Source organism: Bos grunniens, chromosome 2 (genome assembly GCF_055505025.1).
Source record: "Bos grunniens cultivar Pamir isolate PY7600 chromosome 2, Bosgru_T2T1.0, whole genome shotgun sequence".
Classification (NCBI taxonomy): Eukaryota; Metazoa; Chordata; class Mammalia; order Artiodactyla; family Bovidae; genus Bos; species Bos grunniens.
The window spans coordinates 1,199,698-1,219,376 of NC_141166.1; the positions used below are offsets into that span (position 1 = coordinate 1,199,698).

The 19,679-nt window shown below is 44.6% G+C and overlaps 1 protein-coding gene across 8 annotated transcripts in view; it reads right to left on the bottom strand.

Annotated features, from left to right (window-relative positions):
* FBXO42 (F-box protein 42) overlaps positions 1–19,679 on the bottom strand; it is a 106,252-nt gene that overhangs the window by 32,403 nt on the left and 54,170 nt on the right. For all 8 annotated transcript variants that reach the window (XR_015136276.1, XR_015136275.1, XM_086324860.1 and 5 more), the window contains exons 2-4: positions 17,646–17,912; positions 15,017–15,133; positions 4,741–4,875 (exon numbers count right to left, since the gene is read on the bottom strand). Coding sequence is in view for 4 of the 8 variants with exons in the window: in XM_086324860.1 (XP_086180986.1) it covers positions 4,741–4,875; positions 15,017–15,133; positions 17,646–17,895 (502 nt within the window). In the remaining 4 variants the exon portion in view is untranslated. The remainder of the gene's footprint in view (positions 1–4,740; positions 4,876–15,016; positions 15,134–17,645; positions 17,913–19,679) is intronic.

Here is a 19,679-nt window from a genome sequence, read left to right on the forward strand (position 1 = left end):
ATGACCAGCCACTTCACTCAAAGACTGTGACAAAGCCCACAAAGCCCTTGTAGCAGCCAGAAGGCCTTGCATGTGTGGTGGCTTCTCCTGCATTAAGCTCTCTGAGCACAGCCTCCTTCGTGCACTCCGTTCCAGCCACAGAGGATCCCTCATTATCCCTAGACTGTCCCAGGCACACCTCCGCCCCGGAACCCCCGCACTGCTCGCTCTCTGGAATGTTCTTTCCTCAGAGGCCCCCGCGGTCCACTCCCTGTGACCATCCTTCTCCGTGAGTCTCCCCCGACCCCTAGCTGTGGTCTCCCCTGTTCCTCATCCCCTTTACTATGCTACAGTTTTGTTTCAGGAGCATTAACCATCTTCTATTATATTATGTACTTGTCATTTTAAACTGTCTTCCCTTATTTGTGGCTCAGCTGGTAAAGAGTCCGCCTGCAATGTGGGAGACCTGGGTTCGATCCCTGGGTTGGGAAGATCCCCTGGAGAAGGGAAAGGCTACCCACTGCAGTATCCTGGCCTAGAGAATTCCATGCACAGTTCAGGGGGTCGCAAAGAGTCGGACAAGACTGAGTCACTTTCACTTTTCCTTTATTTGAATTTAATCTCCGTTAGGAGTACGATTTTTGTCTGTTTTATTCACTCATGAACCTCCAGCATCTAAAGGAATACTGGGCACAGAGTAAGCAATCCATAAATATTTACTGCATGAACAAAATGAAGAGAGAGCAGAATTAAGTGAGCAAAAGGGCTGTGCCGTCACTCACGGGAAGTCAAGCCTCTGTTTCAAATGCCAGACTCCCCATAACAACGAATTATTTGATACCACCACTTAAACGTTTAAAGAGATTAAAAAAAAAAAAAACCTCTTCCAAATATTTCTTCTGTTTTAGCAAATGGCCCCACTACCTACCTAAGTGTACGTAAGTCAGCCTTGATCGCCCTTCTCACCCTCCCATATCTAATCCATCAAGAAGTCCCATCAATTTTAACAGAAATTCAGCGCAGATTCACTCCCTTCTCGCTATCTCCACTGCCGCGACTCTGGTCCAAGCCATCACATGCTCTCACCAGTGCTATTCCGACAGCCTCCTATCTGTTCTCTCTGCTTCACCTTCTTGCCTTCCTTTAATCCATTTCTTAAATAGCAGCAGCAGTGTTCTTTAAAATGTATGTAGGATCACAATACCCTTGGCTCCCATCTACGCCTCAACCCCGTCTATGCCACGCCACCCTTGCTCATCACGCTGCGTCCACAAGGGCTGCTTTCTGCTCCTCCGACACGCCTGTTCTTCACACATGCCACCTTCACCGCCTTCCACTCTGCACCTGTCATGTCTCAGCAGAAAAGGCTATCTCCCTTTCTCATTTCAAATCCCATTCCTCGCTTCCTTTATGACTGTTTACCGTTTCTTCCCCACGCATACAGCATAAGCTCCACGAAGGCAGGACTCGCCTACCTGCATGTAAAAGGGAGGAGGCGGTACCTCAGTGGAAGTGTCAGAGAAGCACCACAGGTCTCTCTCAACTGTAAGAGCCGTCATTGCGACACTCATCACCACCCCCCTCTCTCCAGATACTCCTCCTCCTATCATTTCCAAAGAAATGCAGGACAACGTTTTGTTGACAAAACACATTATTTCCAACTGCTATGGACTGAGCTGTGTCCTCCCCAAACCCACATGCTGAGTCTGAATCTCAGGGGATGGCACATGAAGATGAGAGCTTTGGGAGATAATCCGGTTTACAAAAAGAGGAAGAGATACCAGAACTCTCTCTCTGCTACGTGGACACAGAGCAAGCTGCCTGGTTCTCTGAGAGCCAGGAAAGAGCCTTCACCGGCACCCGGATCTCAGACTCCTAGCCTCCAGAACTGTGAGAAATAAGTTTCTGGGGCTGAAGCCCCCCAGCCTGTGCTACAACACCGAGCAAAACGAGCTGCTCCAGTCTCGTGTGCGATATCACCAACCACGCAGGTAAAAAGATACCTGATGCAGGGTGTTCTGCACCAAGACTCGGCTCCCAACCTGAGCTGCTCCACTGTTTGTCTGATGCTCTTTTCCAAAGCGCTGCACTTGAGGGCGGAACACGGTGGAACTGCCACTCCAGACGCTCTTCATCTGCAGATACTCAGGTGCTGGGAAACCTCGCGCCTGGGACCAAGGGGCAGCAGGCAGCACCCTCCCCTTGGGCACCAGCCCAGCTTACCAACCGCCAAGCACTCGAATGGGTGAGCCAGGCACAGCACGACACACCGACAACTGTGCTTTATTCACAGGGAATCACTGATGTTTGGCTGGGACTCATGACAGCAGAGAGGAACACTTCCTCAGGCAGCCTTCCCGTGGGATTTCCGCCTAAACGAGACTCCCACATGTTTCTGTGTGAGTGCGCTCAGTCGTGCCTGACTCTCTGTGACCCCGTGGACGGTAGCCCGCCAGGATCCTCTGTCCACGGGGTTCTCCAGACAAGAATATTGCAGTGGGTTGTGATTTCTTCCTCCACGGGATCTTCCCAATCTAGGGATGGAACCCACATCTCTTGCATCTCCTGCACTGGCAGGCTGACTCTCTACCACAGTGCCACCTGCGAAGCCCACAATCTCACAGGACTCTCGATTAAACTACTGTTCATTTTTTTTAAATTTAAACTAGACATTTCAAAAAGCTCAGTCTCTACTCCCCCCACCAAAAAAGTAGCCTCTAATTGTAGATTAGAGTGATGCAGAAACTAGATTCTTTGAGATATTCTGTTAGAAAATTACTTTTAAACTTTTAGGAGCCAATATGTTTTATAAAAGGGAACAGTCCAACACTGAATTTTTTTAAAAATTCAGATCAGTTATAAAATCTGCATTACAAAGACAGTTATTTCTCTGACACTTCTACCTAGGGGATTCAAAGCATAGTCTTTAAACTTAGTAGTTAACAACAACAAAAATGCCATGTCTATCTTATAAAGAAAAATAAGGAAAAATAAGCAAAGTAGACGCCAATAGGTTACGAAGGTCCACAACCCCACACGTGCAAGAAAGAGCAACACCCACGCCAATTGTAGAAGGCATGAAAGTGTTCATTGCTTAAGTCGTATTCGACTTTTTGTGACCCCACGGACTGTAGCCCGCCAGGCTCCTCTGTCCATGGGGTTCTCCAGGCAAGAATACTAGATTGGGTAGCCAGTCCCTTCTCCAAGGAATCTTCCTGACCCAGGGAGTGAACCCAGGTCTCCTGCGCTGCAGGCAGATTCTTTACCTTCTGAGCCACCAGGGAAGCCCCAAAGGCATAAGCTTGGTTACGAAACAGAGAAAGGCGGTATTGGTATTTTGTTACTGGGACATCAAAGCTACTTTGAAATGGGGCCTGGACAATAAGTACAATGGCAATAAGATGCTTAAGCTAAAAAGAGCCTCTGATTTTAGAATCCATGATTCTAAGTATTAATCAATGCTTTGTTAAGTGCAACAGGGGTTACAAAGTGCTAGAAAAAGAAATGCTCCAAAGTACAAAGTTCTGAAGGCTCTGAAATCGTCCTAATATTCAAAACATCTTAAAGATTAACACTCTCTCATCTTCCAGTAACTGTGAAGACCCCCACGTGCTCAAGCCCAGCCCAGCTCTGCGCGCCTGCTGCCACTCTGTGCTCCCGTCCTGCGTCATCTGTCGCAGAGGAAGCAGCAGCAGCTACAGCGCTGGGAAAGCAACATGCAGCTTCTTTTCATAATAAGATTTTAAGCGCCTGGCTGAGACATTCAGAGCAGTCCTCACAGAAATACAGGGAAACATAAAGCAGCTTTCTCAACTCGTTTAAAAACAGGATCTTCTGATTGGCCTGCACACTTCTCCCAGAGAGAGATGGTAACTTGGTCAGAGTTACATGCAGAATTGGTGATTTTTGCCCAGAAATGAAACTCACGTCGCCTCACTCTTAGCCCAGTGCCCTTTCTAATATTCCATCTTGCCTTCCGTTTAGTAATCAAAGCAAACAAGACCTAAATAAGTACGATGAATTGCAACCCTGCAAGGCCAAAAGAAGAGTGTTTGGGAAAAGCTTGCCAACAAGCCAAGCAGGGTGCTTTACACTCAGCGGACTCTTTGTCTGTCACCTGGGCCCTCCAAGCTTGTAACTGCGTTTTCAAGCCACCCCGCTTTGTGAGTGCAGAAACAATTGTGTGTGTGCGCGTTTTTCTTCCCCAAGAAAGGTTAGGTCAAAAGAGAAAATGACCCAGAAGCTTCCTGCACAGATTCTGGTGCAGCAGGATGATGCGGGGCTGCGCCGACTGTGGAATCTTCCCACACTCCTGAGCAGTTAGGAGGAACCAGCAGAGGCATGTTTCACACACTCCCCAAATGCTGACTGGCAACAACAAGCGGCATTCAGAGATCTCAGCCCTGGGACAATAGCTTCTGTCAGTCAGCTACAGTTCTCATGACCGTGCTGCTGCTGTTACTTCAACTTCATACCAAAGAGCATATCGCACCTGTACAAGGACTTGAGAAAGCCACACAAATGAGTTCACACAGCAGTACAGCAATTCTGGCAGGGTACCAATACTGATGATAAAGTATAGTTTAGAAAAAATACAAAGACCTTACACAAGCGTATTACTCTTTAGCGTTTACAAGCAGATTTGACAAAGGACCTGGGGCCCCAGTAATCTGTTCTTGAGACCAACACCAAAAGGATCATGAGTTTCCGTGCGAAGCGAGTTACCTGGTGAGGGGCAAAGAGCAGCATTTTCTCTCTCACCTGAAGCCAAAGGTCGGATCCACTCTTTGCTATTTAGGTCAAGTCTCCAGAGGTCATTGAAGGCAGCATTGCAACTGCTCTGGGTACAGCCTCCAAACACATACATAGACTGATTAGCGTCGTAATAGCACGCACCTAGAAAGAAAACAAGTGATGAACAACCGGTGTCTAATTCTGAAGGTACTCTAACACCTTGACTGTGGTCTGTATCTTCCAAAGCCCAATTATTTCGTGCGTATCATAACTGTTAGCAGGTGCCAACCCTTCTACAACCAGCCTCGTGCCTTCAGGTTCAATACTACGTTAACCTTTAAGGACCAGAGGGAAGCCGTGGAAATGTTATCTCCGAGCACACTAAGCAGGCTGCCCATGCTTTACATAAGACAGCACAATTCTAGCAAGAGCACACGAGAACGTAGATTCAGAGTGTGCAATGAGTGAAAGGAAGTGGAAAGGGAAAAGAGATTCAGAGGTTCAGCCCACTAGGGCGGCACGGCTTTGCTGATCATCCACCCATCGGTAGGTCCACCTCAATTTAGTCCACTGTTTTTAAGATCCCTTCTGAACTCTGGCACCATTACTCAAGCTCAGAAAAAGGGAAATGCTGCTGCTGTAATTACCTCTTGTGATACACAAACGCTCTGGGAATAACCCTCCTTTTTTATTTTTTCTAAACTCAGCCCACTTGATAGGCCTTTAAGGACTCTCCACACTAGGAAAGCCACATCTGAAAACTGGATGAGTTAAGAGGTAATAAAGGCAATGTGTTCAGTCACCTACACCCCACAGTCTCAGCCAGTGGGAGGAGTGAATCCGAAACATCTGACCTCTAACACAGCACAGTAACAGGGCTACAGACTTTTCAGATTAACAAAGAAATTAAAGAAACTGGAGATATTAGGAAATAAAATGCCGTTTAATCGTCAACAGGCTCACATCTGCAGAACACTTAATTACTCTCAGAACTCAAACATGCTACGATGGAATACGAAGGGTAACATGATTTCACACTTTCCACTACTTTCTTTGTTTCTTTTTTATTTTCTGATAGTGCCATGCAGCTTGAGGGATCTCAGTTCCTTGACTAGGGATTAAACCCAGGCCCCTGCGGTAAAAGCATACAGTGCTAACCACAGGGCCACCAGGGAATTTCCCCATTGACTTTCTTTGCCTTGAAAATAACTTGCAATCCATAACTAAATCAGTGTTTACATTAACATCCCAATAAGAAAGGCTATTAAGGAGTGTAATCCTCGGAATTCCCTGGCAGTTCAGTGGTTACAACTTCATGCTTTCACTGCCCACAAACTGTGCAGTGTGGCCCCCCAAAAGGAAAATTCTGTGTAATTCCATTGTTCATGTTTCAGAGTTGTTAAGCACTGCAAATAACAATGGATCAAGTTAGATGACATTCAACAAACAAAAAGTATAATTACTGAAGCCACACTTCAGTCTCCACTAAAGCCATTAAGCTTCGAGTATCTTGGTCTTTTTATACTTTTTTGAACTAGCTGCTCCAAACCAGGGCAATTTTAAACGGACCTGACTGGTGCCCAGCATAAGAGAACATTCTACTCCTCTGGATAATTCGGAACCCCAGAACAGAAATTAGCCATGTCCCTTGTCTTCTGAAACTCTAACTGAGGTCCATCATAACAATGTTTGATAAGACAAATCCATGATTTCATAACTAAAACAGTCAGGAGCTCATTTATGTCCCACTATTAGTCAAAGACCAACTCTTGGCAGCTGCTTCCTTCATGTAGTAAAAGAACACAGTGCCTTTATTTTTCAAAGAGGTAGCAAACATTCTGCTGCATTTGGATTGGAAACCTAGCCAGCAGCTGGCCCCGTGAGATCTTCACCACGTGTATTTTAATCCTATACTAAAATAAGGCAAATGGCATTTTCCTGCTCTCTTTGAGCAAACAAAGGCCTCTGGAAGAGGAAGGCACAGCCCAAACTCTATGCAAAGCTAATGGGACTGAAATGACAAGTTTCACACACTGTATTTTCAACATCCAGCAGGCATTATCAACAAAGCCTGGAGAGGAAGAGAGTCAATTTAGGTAGCTATGTTTAGAACTCAGATATAATGAGAATGAGGGAACAGCCATCAATAATACCCTCAAATATTTTAAGCATCCTACTGAACTGTTTGTCTATTTTTATTTAAGACGCCTACATGGTGGCCTGAGTGGGGGTTGGGGACCCAACAAATTCAATGGGCCTTTTAGAAAAAACTAAGAATTTAAGCAAATACCAGTGCTCAAGTAGATATTTCCTTTTACCAAAGTTCTCCACCCAAACAGAACATTTTCCTTTCAAAACACAGACCACTGGAATGTGCTATACAGAAGTTACTGTTCATTGTACGATATAATTACTCTGCTAAGAAAATATTAATAACATTGAGAATGTGATTATTCCAACTGCTAAATCTCTTCAAATTTTCTGAAACGTGCTCGACCGCTCCATGAACAACTGCTAAAAGTCACACGTCTCAAGTTCAAGTCTAGTAATTCCTATTTGAAGACAAATCAAATATTCACAATTACGCACACAGTAAGCAAAGAGTTTTCAGGGCTCTGAACCCTTTTCTGCTGTACTACAATTCTCTGAAGTTCAAGGTCTTCCAGTTGTTTCATATTTTCCATGGCTCCTGGTAGTCACTGAATGTTCACTGAACTCCAATTTTTGCACTTTCAGAGGTTAAATTCTCTTGTTTCCTCTCTTGTCTCCAGGGAAAGGTCCTGAGGCATTTATCCCATGCTTAGGTTGTCACGTGTCTAGCATCTACAAGCCAGGACATACTTGATAAGGCCTGTAATTACATAACTATGGAATAAGACAGGTTGGTGATCCAGTCTGGGCCTGCTGGCTATTGCAGGAGCAAGATTAGCATGTGTATGGAATGACCTGACCATACATGCAGCCTGAACACCAAAAGGTTTTTCAAAACATAATGCTGGGTACTCAACAGACCCCTATGTCAATCTGAAAGGGACATTCTACCTTAGTCAAGAGTTGCATGTCTGGCCATACAAACACTCATCAAATAACTAGGGGAACTGGCTTCATTTACGTCCCCTGCATTTTCTGTCTTGATTTTTACATAAGAAAGAAGCTCTATTGCTCATATCTTTGTTACACAATTCCACAGAATTAATAGATGTCAACTATGAACCAGGCTTCAGCAATACGTGAACCGTGAACTTCCTGATGTTCAAGCTGGTTTTAGAAAAGGCAGAGGAACCAGAGATCAAATTGCCAACATCCGCTGGATCATGGAAAAAGCAAGAGAGTTCCAGAAAAACATCTATTTCTGCTTTATTGACTATGCCAAAGCCTTTGACTGTGTGGATCACAATAAACTGTGGAAAATTCTGAAAGAGATGGGAATAGCAGACCACCTGACCTGCCTCTTGAGAAACCTGTATGCAGGTCAGGAAGCAACAGTTAGAACTGGACATGGAACAACAGACTGGTTCCAAATAGGAAAAGGAGTGCATGAAGGCTGTATATTGTCACCCTGCTTATTTAACTTATATGCAGAGTACATCATGAAAAACGCTGGGCTGGAAGAAGCACAAGCTGGAATCAAGATTGCCAGGAGAAATATCAATAACCTCAGATATGCAGATGACACCACCCTTATGGCAGAAAGTGAAGAGGAACTAAAAAGCCTCTTGATGAAGGTGAAAGTGGAGAGTGAAAAAGTTGGCTTAAAGCTCAACATTCAGAAAACGAAGACCATGGCATCCGGTCCCATCACTTCATGGGAAATAGATGGGGAAACAGTGGAAACAGTGTCAGACTTTATTTTTTTGGACTCCAAAATCACTGCAGATGGTGACTGCAGCCATGAAATTAAAAGACGCCTACTCCTTGGAAGGAAAGTTATGACCAACCTAGACAGCATATTCAAAAGCAGAGACATCATTTTGCCAACAAAGGTCCATCTAGTCAAGGCTATGGTTTTTCCTGTGGTCATGTATGGATGTGAGAGTTGGACTGTGAAGAAGGCTGAGCGCCGAAGAATTGATGCTTTTGAACTGTGGTGTTGGAGAAGACTCTTGAGAGTCCCTTGGACTGCAAGGAGATCCAACCAGTCCATTCTGAAGGAGATCAGCCCTGGGATTTCTTTGGAAGGAATGATGCTAAAGCTGAAACTCCAGTACTTTGGCCACCTCATGCGAAGAGTTGACTCATTGGAAAAGACTCTGATGCTGGGAGGGATTGGGGGCAAGAGGAGAAGGGGACGACAGAGGATGAGATGACTGGATGGCATCACTGACTCGATGGACGTGAGTATGAGTGAACTCCTGGAGTTGGTGACGGACAGGGAGGCCTGGCGTGCTGCGATTCATGGGGTCGCAAAGAGTCAGACACGACCGAGTGACTGAACTGAACTAGGAACCGGGTGTTGTGAAAGGTGCACAGGTGTCTGAGACACGGGACCAGAGTGTTCTCAAGTAGACAGGAACCTTGTGGAGGAGACACCATCATTATCTTATCATTTGGCAGATTAAAACATATTTCTACAAGTGTTTCCTCAATTAAATTTCCTAGTAACCTGTGGCACAAACAGAATTTGTTATACACATTTTGTGGAAGTGTGGATTAGAGAAGCCAAGGAACTTGCTTCCCAAGTCTAAATTTCTTCTTTGGCATGTGGTCTCTCTTACACAGATAATTATTGTAAAAGGCAGATGGTAATAAACATTAAGAGGAAGGTATGAAGAGTGTATTAAGGCAGTATAAGCAGAGAAAGAGAAGAGCTTAACCTCCACACTGGGGAATTTGAGAATAGTGTGAAAGAAGGTGGCTTTTGGCTTTGTCTCCTAGATGGGTTTGAGAGGTCAGGGCATTTTCTGTCAATTAAGAAAGGGGGAACATATCTAGGGGCTAAAAAGGAATGGGAGGGAAGGGAAATGAAATCAGGGCATCTAAGCAAAGCCACGAAGTAGGGATATCAGACAAACACAGAATCTTGTGTGGGTAGAGCCTGGCTGTGTAAGGATGCAGCAGTGAGTCAGGCTGAAAAGGTAAGCTGGGGCCTTGAAGGCCACAGGAGGGGACACTTCCACATGCAACGCAGAAAGGCTGAGGCTTTTTGGCAGAGGAGTTATACGGCTGGTTTTACGTCTTAGATTTGCAGTGCTTCCCAGCACGGGGCGCCTGTCACTTTGAACAGGTTGGTTCTTTGAGTGCAGGGTCATCCCGTCCACTACAGGACACCCAGCAGCCCTGGTCCTTGCCTGCTAACTGCCTGCGGCACTTTCCAGTCAAGACAATAAGCAATGACCCTGCCTATTTCCAAATGTGCTAGGAGGTGGCACGGTCCCCAGTTTTAGAGATGGCTGCCAACAGTGTCTAGACCAGGTTCAGATGAAGAGAAAAGGTAAGAAGACTGTTTAGAAAAGATTTAGGGGGACTTCCCTCTTGATCCTCGGAGAAGGCAATGGCACCCCACTCCAGTACTCTTGCCTGGAAAATTCCATGGATGGAGGAGCCTGGTGGGCTGCAGTCCATGGGGTCGCTGAGGGTCGGACACAACTGAGAAACTTCACTTCCACTCTTCACTTTCATGAACTGGAGAAGGAAATGGCACCCACTCCAGTGTTCTTGCCTGGAGAATCCCAGGGACGGGGGAGCCTGGTGGGCTGCCGTCTATGGGGTCCCACAGAGTCGGACACGACTGAAGTGACTTAGCAGCAGCAGCAGCCCTCTCGGTCCTGTGATTAAGACTCCACACTTCTGCAGGAGATACAGGTGTGATCTCTGGCTGGGGAAGTAAGATGCTGCAATGTGGGAGGGAGGGATGTGGGGGAAGAAAGGAGGGAGAAAAGACTTAGGAAAGATGGGATGATTAAGTCCGAAGTGTGAGGAATGGGGGTAAAAGGAAAGATCTGAGACAGAACAGAGTCAGCAGGGTTTGACTTTTGCTGTTGAGGGAGGGAGAGGAACTGAGCGTGAAAACAAGATTTCAAGTTTGTATAATGGAGAGAATGACAATGCCGTTCACTAAATTATGGAGAGAAGAAAATTTGGGGGGAACTACGCAATTTGGTGATGGACAGGGAAGCCTGGCGTGCTGCACTCCATGGATTTGCAAAAAGTAGGACACAACTGAGCAACTGAACTGAACTGAATTCTAGGTTCTGCTCAAAATCCTTCAAGAACTAAGAACTTTCAGGTGTACAAGCTGGGTTTAGAAAAAGCAGATGATCCAGAGATCAAACTGCCTACATTCACTGGACCATGGAGAAAGCAAGGGTATTCCAGAAAAACAACTACTTCTGCTTCACTGACTACACAAGCCTTTGACTTTGTGGATCACAACAAACTTTGGGAAACTCCTAAACACGTGGGCATATACACATCTTACAGATGAGGAAAGTGTCGATCAGAGGAGCCAAGGAACTTGCTTCCCCAAGTCAAAAGTTTTTCTTTAGCATGTAGCCTTTCCTACACAGATAATTATGGTAAAAGGCAGATGGTAATAAACATTAAGAGACAGACTACATGTCTCTTGAGAAACCTCTATGCAAGTCAAGAAGCAACAGTTAGAAATCAGACATGGAACAAATGACTGGTTCACAGTTGGGAAAGGAGTTCAACAAGGCTGTATATTGTCAACCTGCTTATTTAACTTACATGCAGAGTACATCATGTGAAATGCTGGGCTGGATGAATCACAAGCTGGAATCAAGAGTGCCAGGAGAAATATCAACAACCTCAGATATATAGATGATACCACTCAATGGCAGAAAGTAAAGAGAAACTAGTTTCTTGATGATGGTGAAAGTGGAGAGTAAAAAAGCTGGCTTGAAACTCAACATTCAGAAAACTAAGATCATAGCATCTGGTTCCATCACTTTATGGCAAACAGAAGGGGAAAAAGTAGAGGCAGTGACAGACTTTATTTTTCTGGGCTCCAGAATCACTGCAGACGGTGACTGCAGCCATGAAATTAAAAGATGCTTGTTCCTTGAAAGAAAAGCTATGACAAACCTAGACAGTGTACTAAAAAGCAGAGACATCACTTTCCCAACAAAGGTCTGTCTAGTCAAAGCTACGGTTTTTCCAGTAGTCATGTATGGATGTGAGAGTTGGACTATAAAGAAAGCTGAGCACCGAAGAATGATGCTTTTGAACTGTGGTGTTGGAGAAGACTCTTGAGAGTCTCTTGACTGCAAGGAGATTCAACCAGTCCATCCTAAGGAAAATAGTCCTGCATATTCATTGGAAGGACTGATGCTGAAGCTGAATACTCTGGCCACCTGATGCGAAGAACTGACTCATTGGAAAAGACCCTGATGCTGGGAAAGAGTGAAGGCGGGAGGAGAAGGGCGCGACAGAGGACGAGACGGCTGGATGGCATTACTGACTTGATGGACATGAGTTTGAGCAAGTTCTGGGAGATGGTGAAGGACAGGGCGGCCTGGTGTGCTGCATTCCATGGGGTGGCAAAGAGCTGGATACAACTGAGCAATTAAACAACAACAAAGGGCTCCAACACTATTTGTTTCAAAACACCGTCCTCAGGCTTCCGTGGTTGTCCAATATTTAAGGAGCCACCTGGCAGGGCAAGGGACACCGGTTCGACCCCTGGTTCGGGAAGATCCCACGTGCCTTGGAGCTACTAAGCCCGTGCACCACAACCACTCAGCCTGGATTCTGGACCGCTCGAGCTGCTCCCTGCCTGCTGAGCCACGGCGCTCAGAGCCGCTCCCCGCCTGCTGAGTCACGGCGCTCAGAGCCGCTCTGTGCAATGGAGAAGCCTCCGCCAGTGAGAAGCCTGTGCACCAACCACCAGAGTGAGCCTTCGTGCAGCAACAAAGGCCCACCACAGCCAAGAACAAATAAATCCTGTCTCTGCTCCTCATTCCAAGCATCTATAGATAACTGAAGTTTCAACAATAAATACTGGACCTAATATGGATCCTCCCATAATTTCATTAAATATTTTCAGCAAGGATTCGTCTAAATTTTACTGCAAAGTATACGTCTATGAACTCCTGAAAACATTTGAGACTCTTTCAAAACTATTTTTATAATCATAACAAGTAGCAGCAGTTGAAGCAGCAGTCATTGTCTTTCCACTGTGCTGACAGCCGCACACATGGTGCCAAAGCAGTGCTGGGGGAACTGCTACAGCCTCACGGCTCAGGACACGGGAACGACGCCATGACCACACAGTCACAGGCGAAAACTAACAAAAGCCAGTTCTGACCTCACAGATCCCCCAAAGAGTCTCACAGACGCCTCCCTCCCCCAAAGTCCAAGAATCACACTTTTGAGATCTACTGCTTCAGGGGGTTTACAACGGCGTGAGTGAAAACAGCTCCCTGAGAGAAGTGAGAACAGCCAATAGTTCGACTCATTCTTTTGATCTATTTAGATTCAGTTCAAAGACAACGATGAGCCCTCGTTTTTCACTGAACAGCTTTGGATATGAGAGTACGGCGTATGGTCTGGGGTAGTCAACCTCCAAGAGAATGCCAAGGATCCTCACTGCCTGGTATTACACCCTCGGTCAACCCCTGTGTGACCTACAGGATAGAGCAGAAAGGACGGTATTCACTTCAGAGATCAGGCTGGAGAAAACAGCATGGCTGCCAGCTTAGCGTCTCCACTTCTCTCTCTGATCACTCGTTTCGTGGGAAGCCCGCTGCCAAGTCGTGAGCAGCTCTGTGGAGAAGTCCACGCAGTAAGGAGCTGAGTCTTCTCTCAACAGTCACTAAGTGAGCCTGGAGACAGACTCCCCAGGCGCCGGTCGAGCGCTCAGGGGACGGGAGCCCCGGCTGACACACTGGCTGTAACCTCATGAGAGACCCTGACTCAGAACCTGCCAGCTAAGCCACTCCCGGATTCTTGACCCTGAGGAACTCTGTGAGATGACAAATCTTGTTTTAAGTTGGTAACTTTGCGAGTAATTTCTATGTAACACAGATAGCCAATAATTCTCCTTCCCCTCAAATTTCAACATACGGCTTAAAAAAAGAGACACAAATATGAAAGCCGACAGACAAAGACAATGTGAGTTAGGCGCCAGATCAGTGTTCCAGATGCAAGTGCAGATCAGGAAAAATTTTCTGTGGCCCAGAGAGTTGAGAAAAGCTTTCCCCAAAGAGCAAGAACTTGAATTGAGCTTTCAAGAACAAGCAGGCTTCAGCTAAGTGGACGAGAATACTCCAGGGAGGAAGAAATGAGCACAGCAAAGTGACAACTTAAAATGAGGCGAGCTCTTGGGAAAAGTCAGGAGATGAATTAGTAAATGTAGAAATAAGTCAGCTTAAAGAGGGTTTTAACTATGACTAAGTTTAGCTTTATCACTGGACAGACACTCAAGGTTTCTGAACAGGCAAGCAATATAACTAAAGTAGTAATTCCGAGAACTTTCTACAAGGCTTCCCTCTCTTCTCAACTAACTTTTGTAAAACCACTGATATATATACACCTTTACTGGCCTGCAGTGCAACACAGCTCAGTCTCACTTTCATGGATGGATACGAATCACCAATGGGCTTCCCCTGGTGGCTCAGGGTAAAGAAGTCACCTCTGGAATGAAATGATACTGGGAAGTCCCTGGCGGTCCAGTGGTGAGGATTCAGTGCTCTCATTGCTGGGGCCTGGGTTTCATCGCTGGTCAGGGAACTAAGATCCCACAAGGTGTGGGGCATGAGTCAAAGGAAAAAATACATAAAGCAGCATCTATAAAAATCAGCTAAAATGGACAGTTAATTCTAGAATAAGTCGAAAACTCTAAATTATGTCTATTTGTCAGAACATTTTACTTATAATTTTATTACTTAAATTTGTATTTTATAATCAATATCCTTCATGTTCAAAATTTGTGTGTGACCCCAGTCAAATTCCGTGTTTGCCAAACACACACCATGTTAAAATAATGAATTCCTGCTAAACTCTGGCTGCTCCCTAAGCAGGATCACAGAAACACGCTCATGAACACCTTCCCTTCGTCCTCTCTCACCCGATGTCAAGTGTTTAAAGGCATAAGCATGACACCTTGACCTCTTTGGAGCACAGATACTGAAAAATCCCACGGAAAAGCAGAGCCTAAGATTATACCACTGTGCCTGCAGCACGTCTAGGCTCACGTTCTTCCCTAATTCTGGCTGTAAGATTAATATGAATCCTCATTTATATTATCTTCATTAGAAACGTCAAACAAAATACAAGCCTCAAAAATAGTTTTTGCGAACATGACCGCTGGCAAGATGGGACCTGCTTTCACGATAATACTTACTGTGTGAGAACCGCTGGGTGATGGGGGTCCCGGGATAAGGGTAAGTCCGACTCTCCCACTGGATGTTTCCTTCCTGAACAGCCTTTATGAAACCATGGTAACACTGGTGGGCGACACCTAAAGACAAAAATAACCAGTGCCTCAGCCTGGACTCTTCACTTGTAAATCAAATTATTAAAATTTAATCTACTGTCTTATCACTTTTTTAAGATGTAAGTTTCTTTGAGGAACTCCAAATTTCTTTGATTTTTTTTTCATTCAAAGACAGAAAACAAAGTCACGTAAGTCCAAAACCGGAAGACGTGATCTTCAGATTTCACCAAGGCTGAATGCCTCCCGCAAGGCGACAAAATCAGCTCGCACCTCACCTCTGCTCCACTTAGCCATATCATAAGGAGACATAGCAGAATAACTGGTGCTTTTTATTCCAAAACAGAGACTTGGGAGATAATTTAGTTTTGTGAGAAAAAATATGGTAAAAAAAAATCTCTGGAATGTAACAGCTGTTCAGTAAATACCTATGGTTAGACCAAGGATTCTCCGTATTAAACAAGGAGATAATAATTAGCTGACAGTGGATTGTGAAACGATGGATTTATAACTAAGGAAAGCTGTTTAAAAAAAAAAATCAAGAGTTTCTGCTATAATGCTGGATACATGTCATTATACACATGTCCAAACTCACAGAATGTACCCCTAAAGTAAACCGCAGACTTTGAGTGACAATGGTATATCAATGTCGTCAATGCAGGATCATCAACTGTAAAATGTACCACCCTGGTGAGGATGCTGAAAGTGGGAGAGGCTGTGCATGTCTGGGGGCAGAGGGTATATGGGAAATCTATGACCTGCGCAATTTTGCTGTGAACCTAAAACCACTTAAAAAAAAATAAAGTCTATTTTTTTTAAAGTGAGAGCTTCATACTTCTGGAACAATCTGTTTTTCCAATACATGAAATTACTATCTTATTTCAAAGAGAAGCATTTTGAATGAAGTGTACAATCAATTATTTACATTTTGAAAGAATATCACTCTTGAATTTATGCCACCTTGTGGATCCTTAAGTAGGATCACAGAACATGTTTTCCAGTGATGATCCTTCTCCCTTGGTTGAACTCACAGATAAGAACTGGAATATTAAAAAAACATGGCCATTTTTAATGTGTGACCATACTGCCAACTATACACTGGTGAAGTAATACACATTTTCAAACCCTGGATTGAGATAAGGCAGTGATGCATAAAAGACAGATACGTAATGATTGAGGGGAGAAAACACTGTCCTGGCAGTGACTGCCCCCAGATCTAGGGCTGTGAACACTAGGGTAAGAGGGTAAGGTCCTTTTCTCTTAAAAAAAGAAAAAAAGATCGAAATGATAAGAATGCCAAGAATAAATAAATATCTTTGATCAGATCACCACCCCTCAGGTATGATTCTTCCTCCTCTATTTTAGAGGTAAAACCATCCACCTCCATAGTGCAGGGAGCCAATCTCTCCTGCAGAGTCCATTAATTCTGCAAACAGAAGCAAGTGTGCATACCAATGTTACCAGTTGTGAGCAAATGCACGCAGGGCCCGCGGGCAGTTTCAACACAGCTGGTCCTCATTAGCCATCGAGGTTGCAGTCTGGACAACTGATACAGACCCTACTCCTCAGAGAACCTCTCTGGTTCTAGGAAAGATTTTAAGACTGATTCTGATCTAAACCTTTTCCCTCTCTCCTATCTCTGGCTGCCTTGCTCACACCAGCAAAGAAAAAGTCAATACAACCCTTGCTTTGATCAAAGATCATTCAACTGGCTTGGTCATCTTCATTCAAAAAAAAAAAAGGCCCTTTCCACCTAAAACAAAATAACTGTTATTAATTCAAAATACAGGGGACTGCCTTGACGGTCCAGTGGTTAAGACCACTCTCCAGTGCAGGGGTGCAGGTCTGATCCCTGGTCAGGGAGTGAAGACCCCACATGCCTCACGGCCAAAAAACAAAAACAGAAGCAATATTGTAACAGATTCAATAAAGACTTTAAAAATGGTCCACACAAAAAAATATTTGGAAAAATATAGTATAATTAGTAACCTCAACATTTAGAGCTGAAATCTTGATTAGAAAATGGAGGGGAAAAAAGGAGAAATTCATTTTAAAAAGTAAAATACATATATAGGACCTGGGCTGTTTAGAGATAAAGTCAAGCATCAAATGCTTTCATAACTCCACATCTGCCACAGACAGCTAACTTGAAGCTATTCACAGTTTGCCAGGATGACTGTAACGCAGTTACAATAGTCCTGACAATGGTGAGAGTTATATGAAGGTCAGCTCTTACCATCAATCCATATTCATCCCTACTCTACCTATTCCAGAATAATACAATTTACTGGATCAACTCCAAGAATATGAAGAATCCTCATTTTAAAACTGCAAATTGGATTCAAACCTACAGTATTCAAGTTGTTCATAACGCTAGGCAGGATAGAGAGAAAGAAAAATGTACAGAGCGAACTGTCTAATGCTAAGTTTCAGAACCACAATAAACGGAAAGGAGAAAAGAGAGAAGGAAACTGAGAGATTAGAAATCATTCAAAGAAATCTTAAATACGTGAATAAACCTTTGCACTTTCCACAGTACCTTTAATCAGTCGATACCACTGCTTGCAGACGAGGGCTGCAGTTTTGTGCTCCTGGTACGGGGAGAGGAAGGACAGGATATACTCCAAAACCTCTTCTGGCAGCTCAGACATGGACCTGTTATGTTGCATCTCCACAACCTCCAGCGCCGCGCGGGGCTCCTCGTCTTGCTCCATTGTCCCTTCCAGCACGGTCTCCTCTTGGTCCACAGCCATGAAACTGTCATCTTCGCTGTCTGAGGAGCTGGCCATGACATCCCACTTGACACCTGCAGCAGGAGAGAAGCACACACCAGGGCACACTTTCTCAAGTTCTGAACTAGCTCAGGCGCTTGCAGCCCAGCTGGTCACGATTTCGTTCAGATGCTCAGAATGAAACCTGTTCTTTAGCACTTCCCCACACTAGCTGCGAGCTACCTTAATTTGTCAGGCACAGCTCAAATACCAAGCCCATCCCAAATATCTAATAATCTCTAGAGGTTTCTGATAGCGTTTTTTTCCCTCTTCACTGAAAACCTAGAGTGTCAGCCAAGTTCTGGTAAAACCACAAAACCAAAAGACTTGTTCTCAACAACTCCTCTAACTCAAGGTATATGATCGGCAATAGCAAAGGGAACAGCAACTAGCTTCCCTTAGCCAGTAATATGATTCAGGACCTCAAACTTAAAAGAAAAAACGGTGCATTCTAGAAGAGTGAAAAGGACACTCTGAGGATACGGGAATAAGAGATGACACAAGGCAGTTCACGTAAGAGGATGTTAAGTGTTCTAATACAAGCTTAACGAGCTGTACTAGCAGATACAAGGCAATACTTAAAATAGGAAACATCGAAACAGATCCGAGGAGCTAAAAATGGAAAACAATATAAATACCCATCAACAAGAGAAAAGATAGACTGTGCTACATTCCAACAACAGAACACTATACAGGAAGGAACCACAGATACTCACGGGGTAAATCTTAACGCTGAGCAAGACAGAATAGTACACACTACACGTCCATGCTTACAGCAGATTGAACACTAGGCAAAAACAGTTTATGTACATCTTAAAAACTGGGAAGAATGATCACAGTAAGAAAAACATGAGTCAAAACTCATGAAATTGCTCCTAACATAATGCATCTGCCACATTACCCATGATACCGCACTGCGTCCTGACCAAGTGGCTGCTGATGCACCGACGGTAACGCACAGCCGGGGGCCGCTGAGCAGCAGGGGCGCGGCCTCGACGCTCATGGTCGGGAGAGGGCACGGTGGCAGAGCAAGGGCAGCAGCAATCCCCGCCATTCCTCGGAAGCAGGCAGGAACTGTGACGGGTTTACTATAAACTGTGTTAAATAAAAGATCCTGGACGGCCACCTCTGCTCTACTGTGAGCGAACTCTGTTCCATGTGCGTAACTTGCTAGAGGAAGGCCTTTCCACTTCCAGCCCTAACTCTTAGGCTAAAGAGTACAGTTACGTACCAAAATGACTATACTACCCAAGGCAATCTACACATTCGATGCAATCCCTATCATGTCACCCATGACATTTTTCACAAAACTAGAAAAAAATTCTTTAATTCTGTATAGAGACATAAAAGATCCTAAAAGACATAAAAGAACAGCCAAAGCAATCTTGAGAAAGAAAAACGGAGCTGGACCAATCAGGCTCCCTGACCACTCTCCATGCTACAAAGCTGCAGCAATCAGAGCGGTATGGCACTGGCCCCAGACCAGAAATGCAGACCGATGGAGCAGGGCAGGAGGCTCAGGCACCTCTGGTCAACTATCTGTGACAGAGTGGTGCTGGGAAGACTGGACAGCCATATGTAAAAACACGAAATCAGAAAACTCCTTAACACCATACAGAAAAGTAGACTCAAAATGGATCAAAGATAAATGCAGGACCAGAAGGAAAACACAGTCAGAACACTTTTGACATGAATCACAGCAATGTATTTTTCAAGCCATCTCCCAGAGTAATGGAAATAAAAACAAAAGTAAACAAGTGGGATCTAATTAAATTCAGTAACTTTTGCACAGCAAAGGAAAT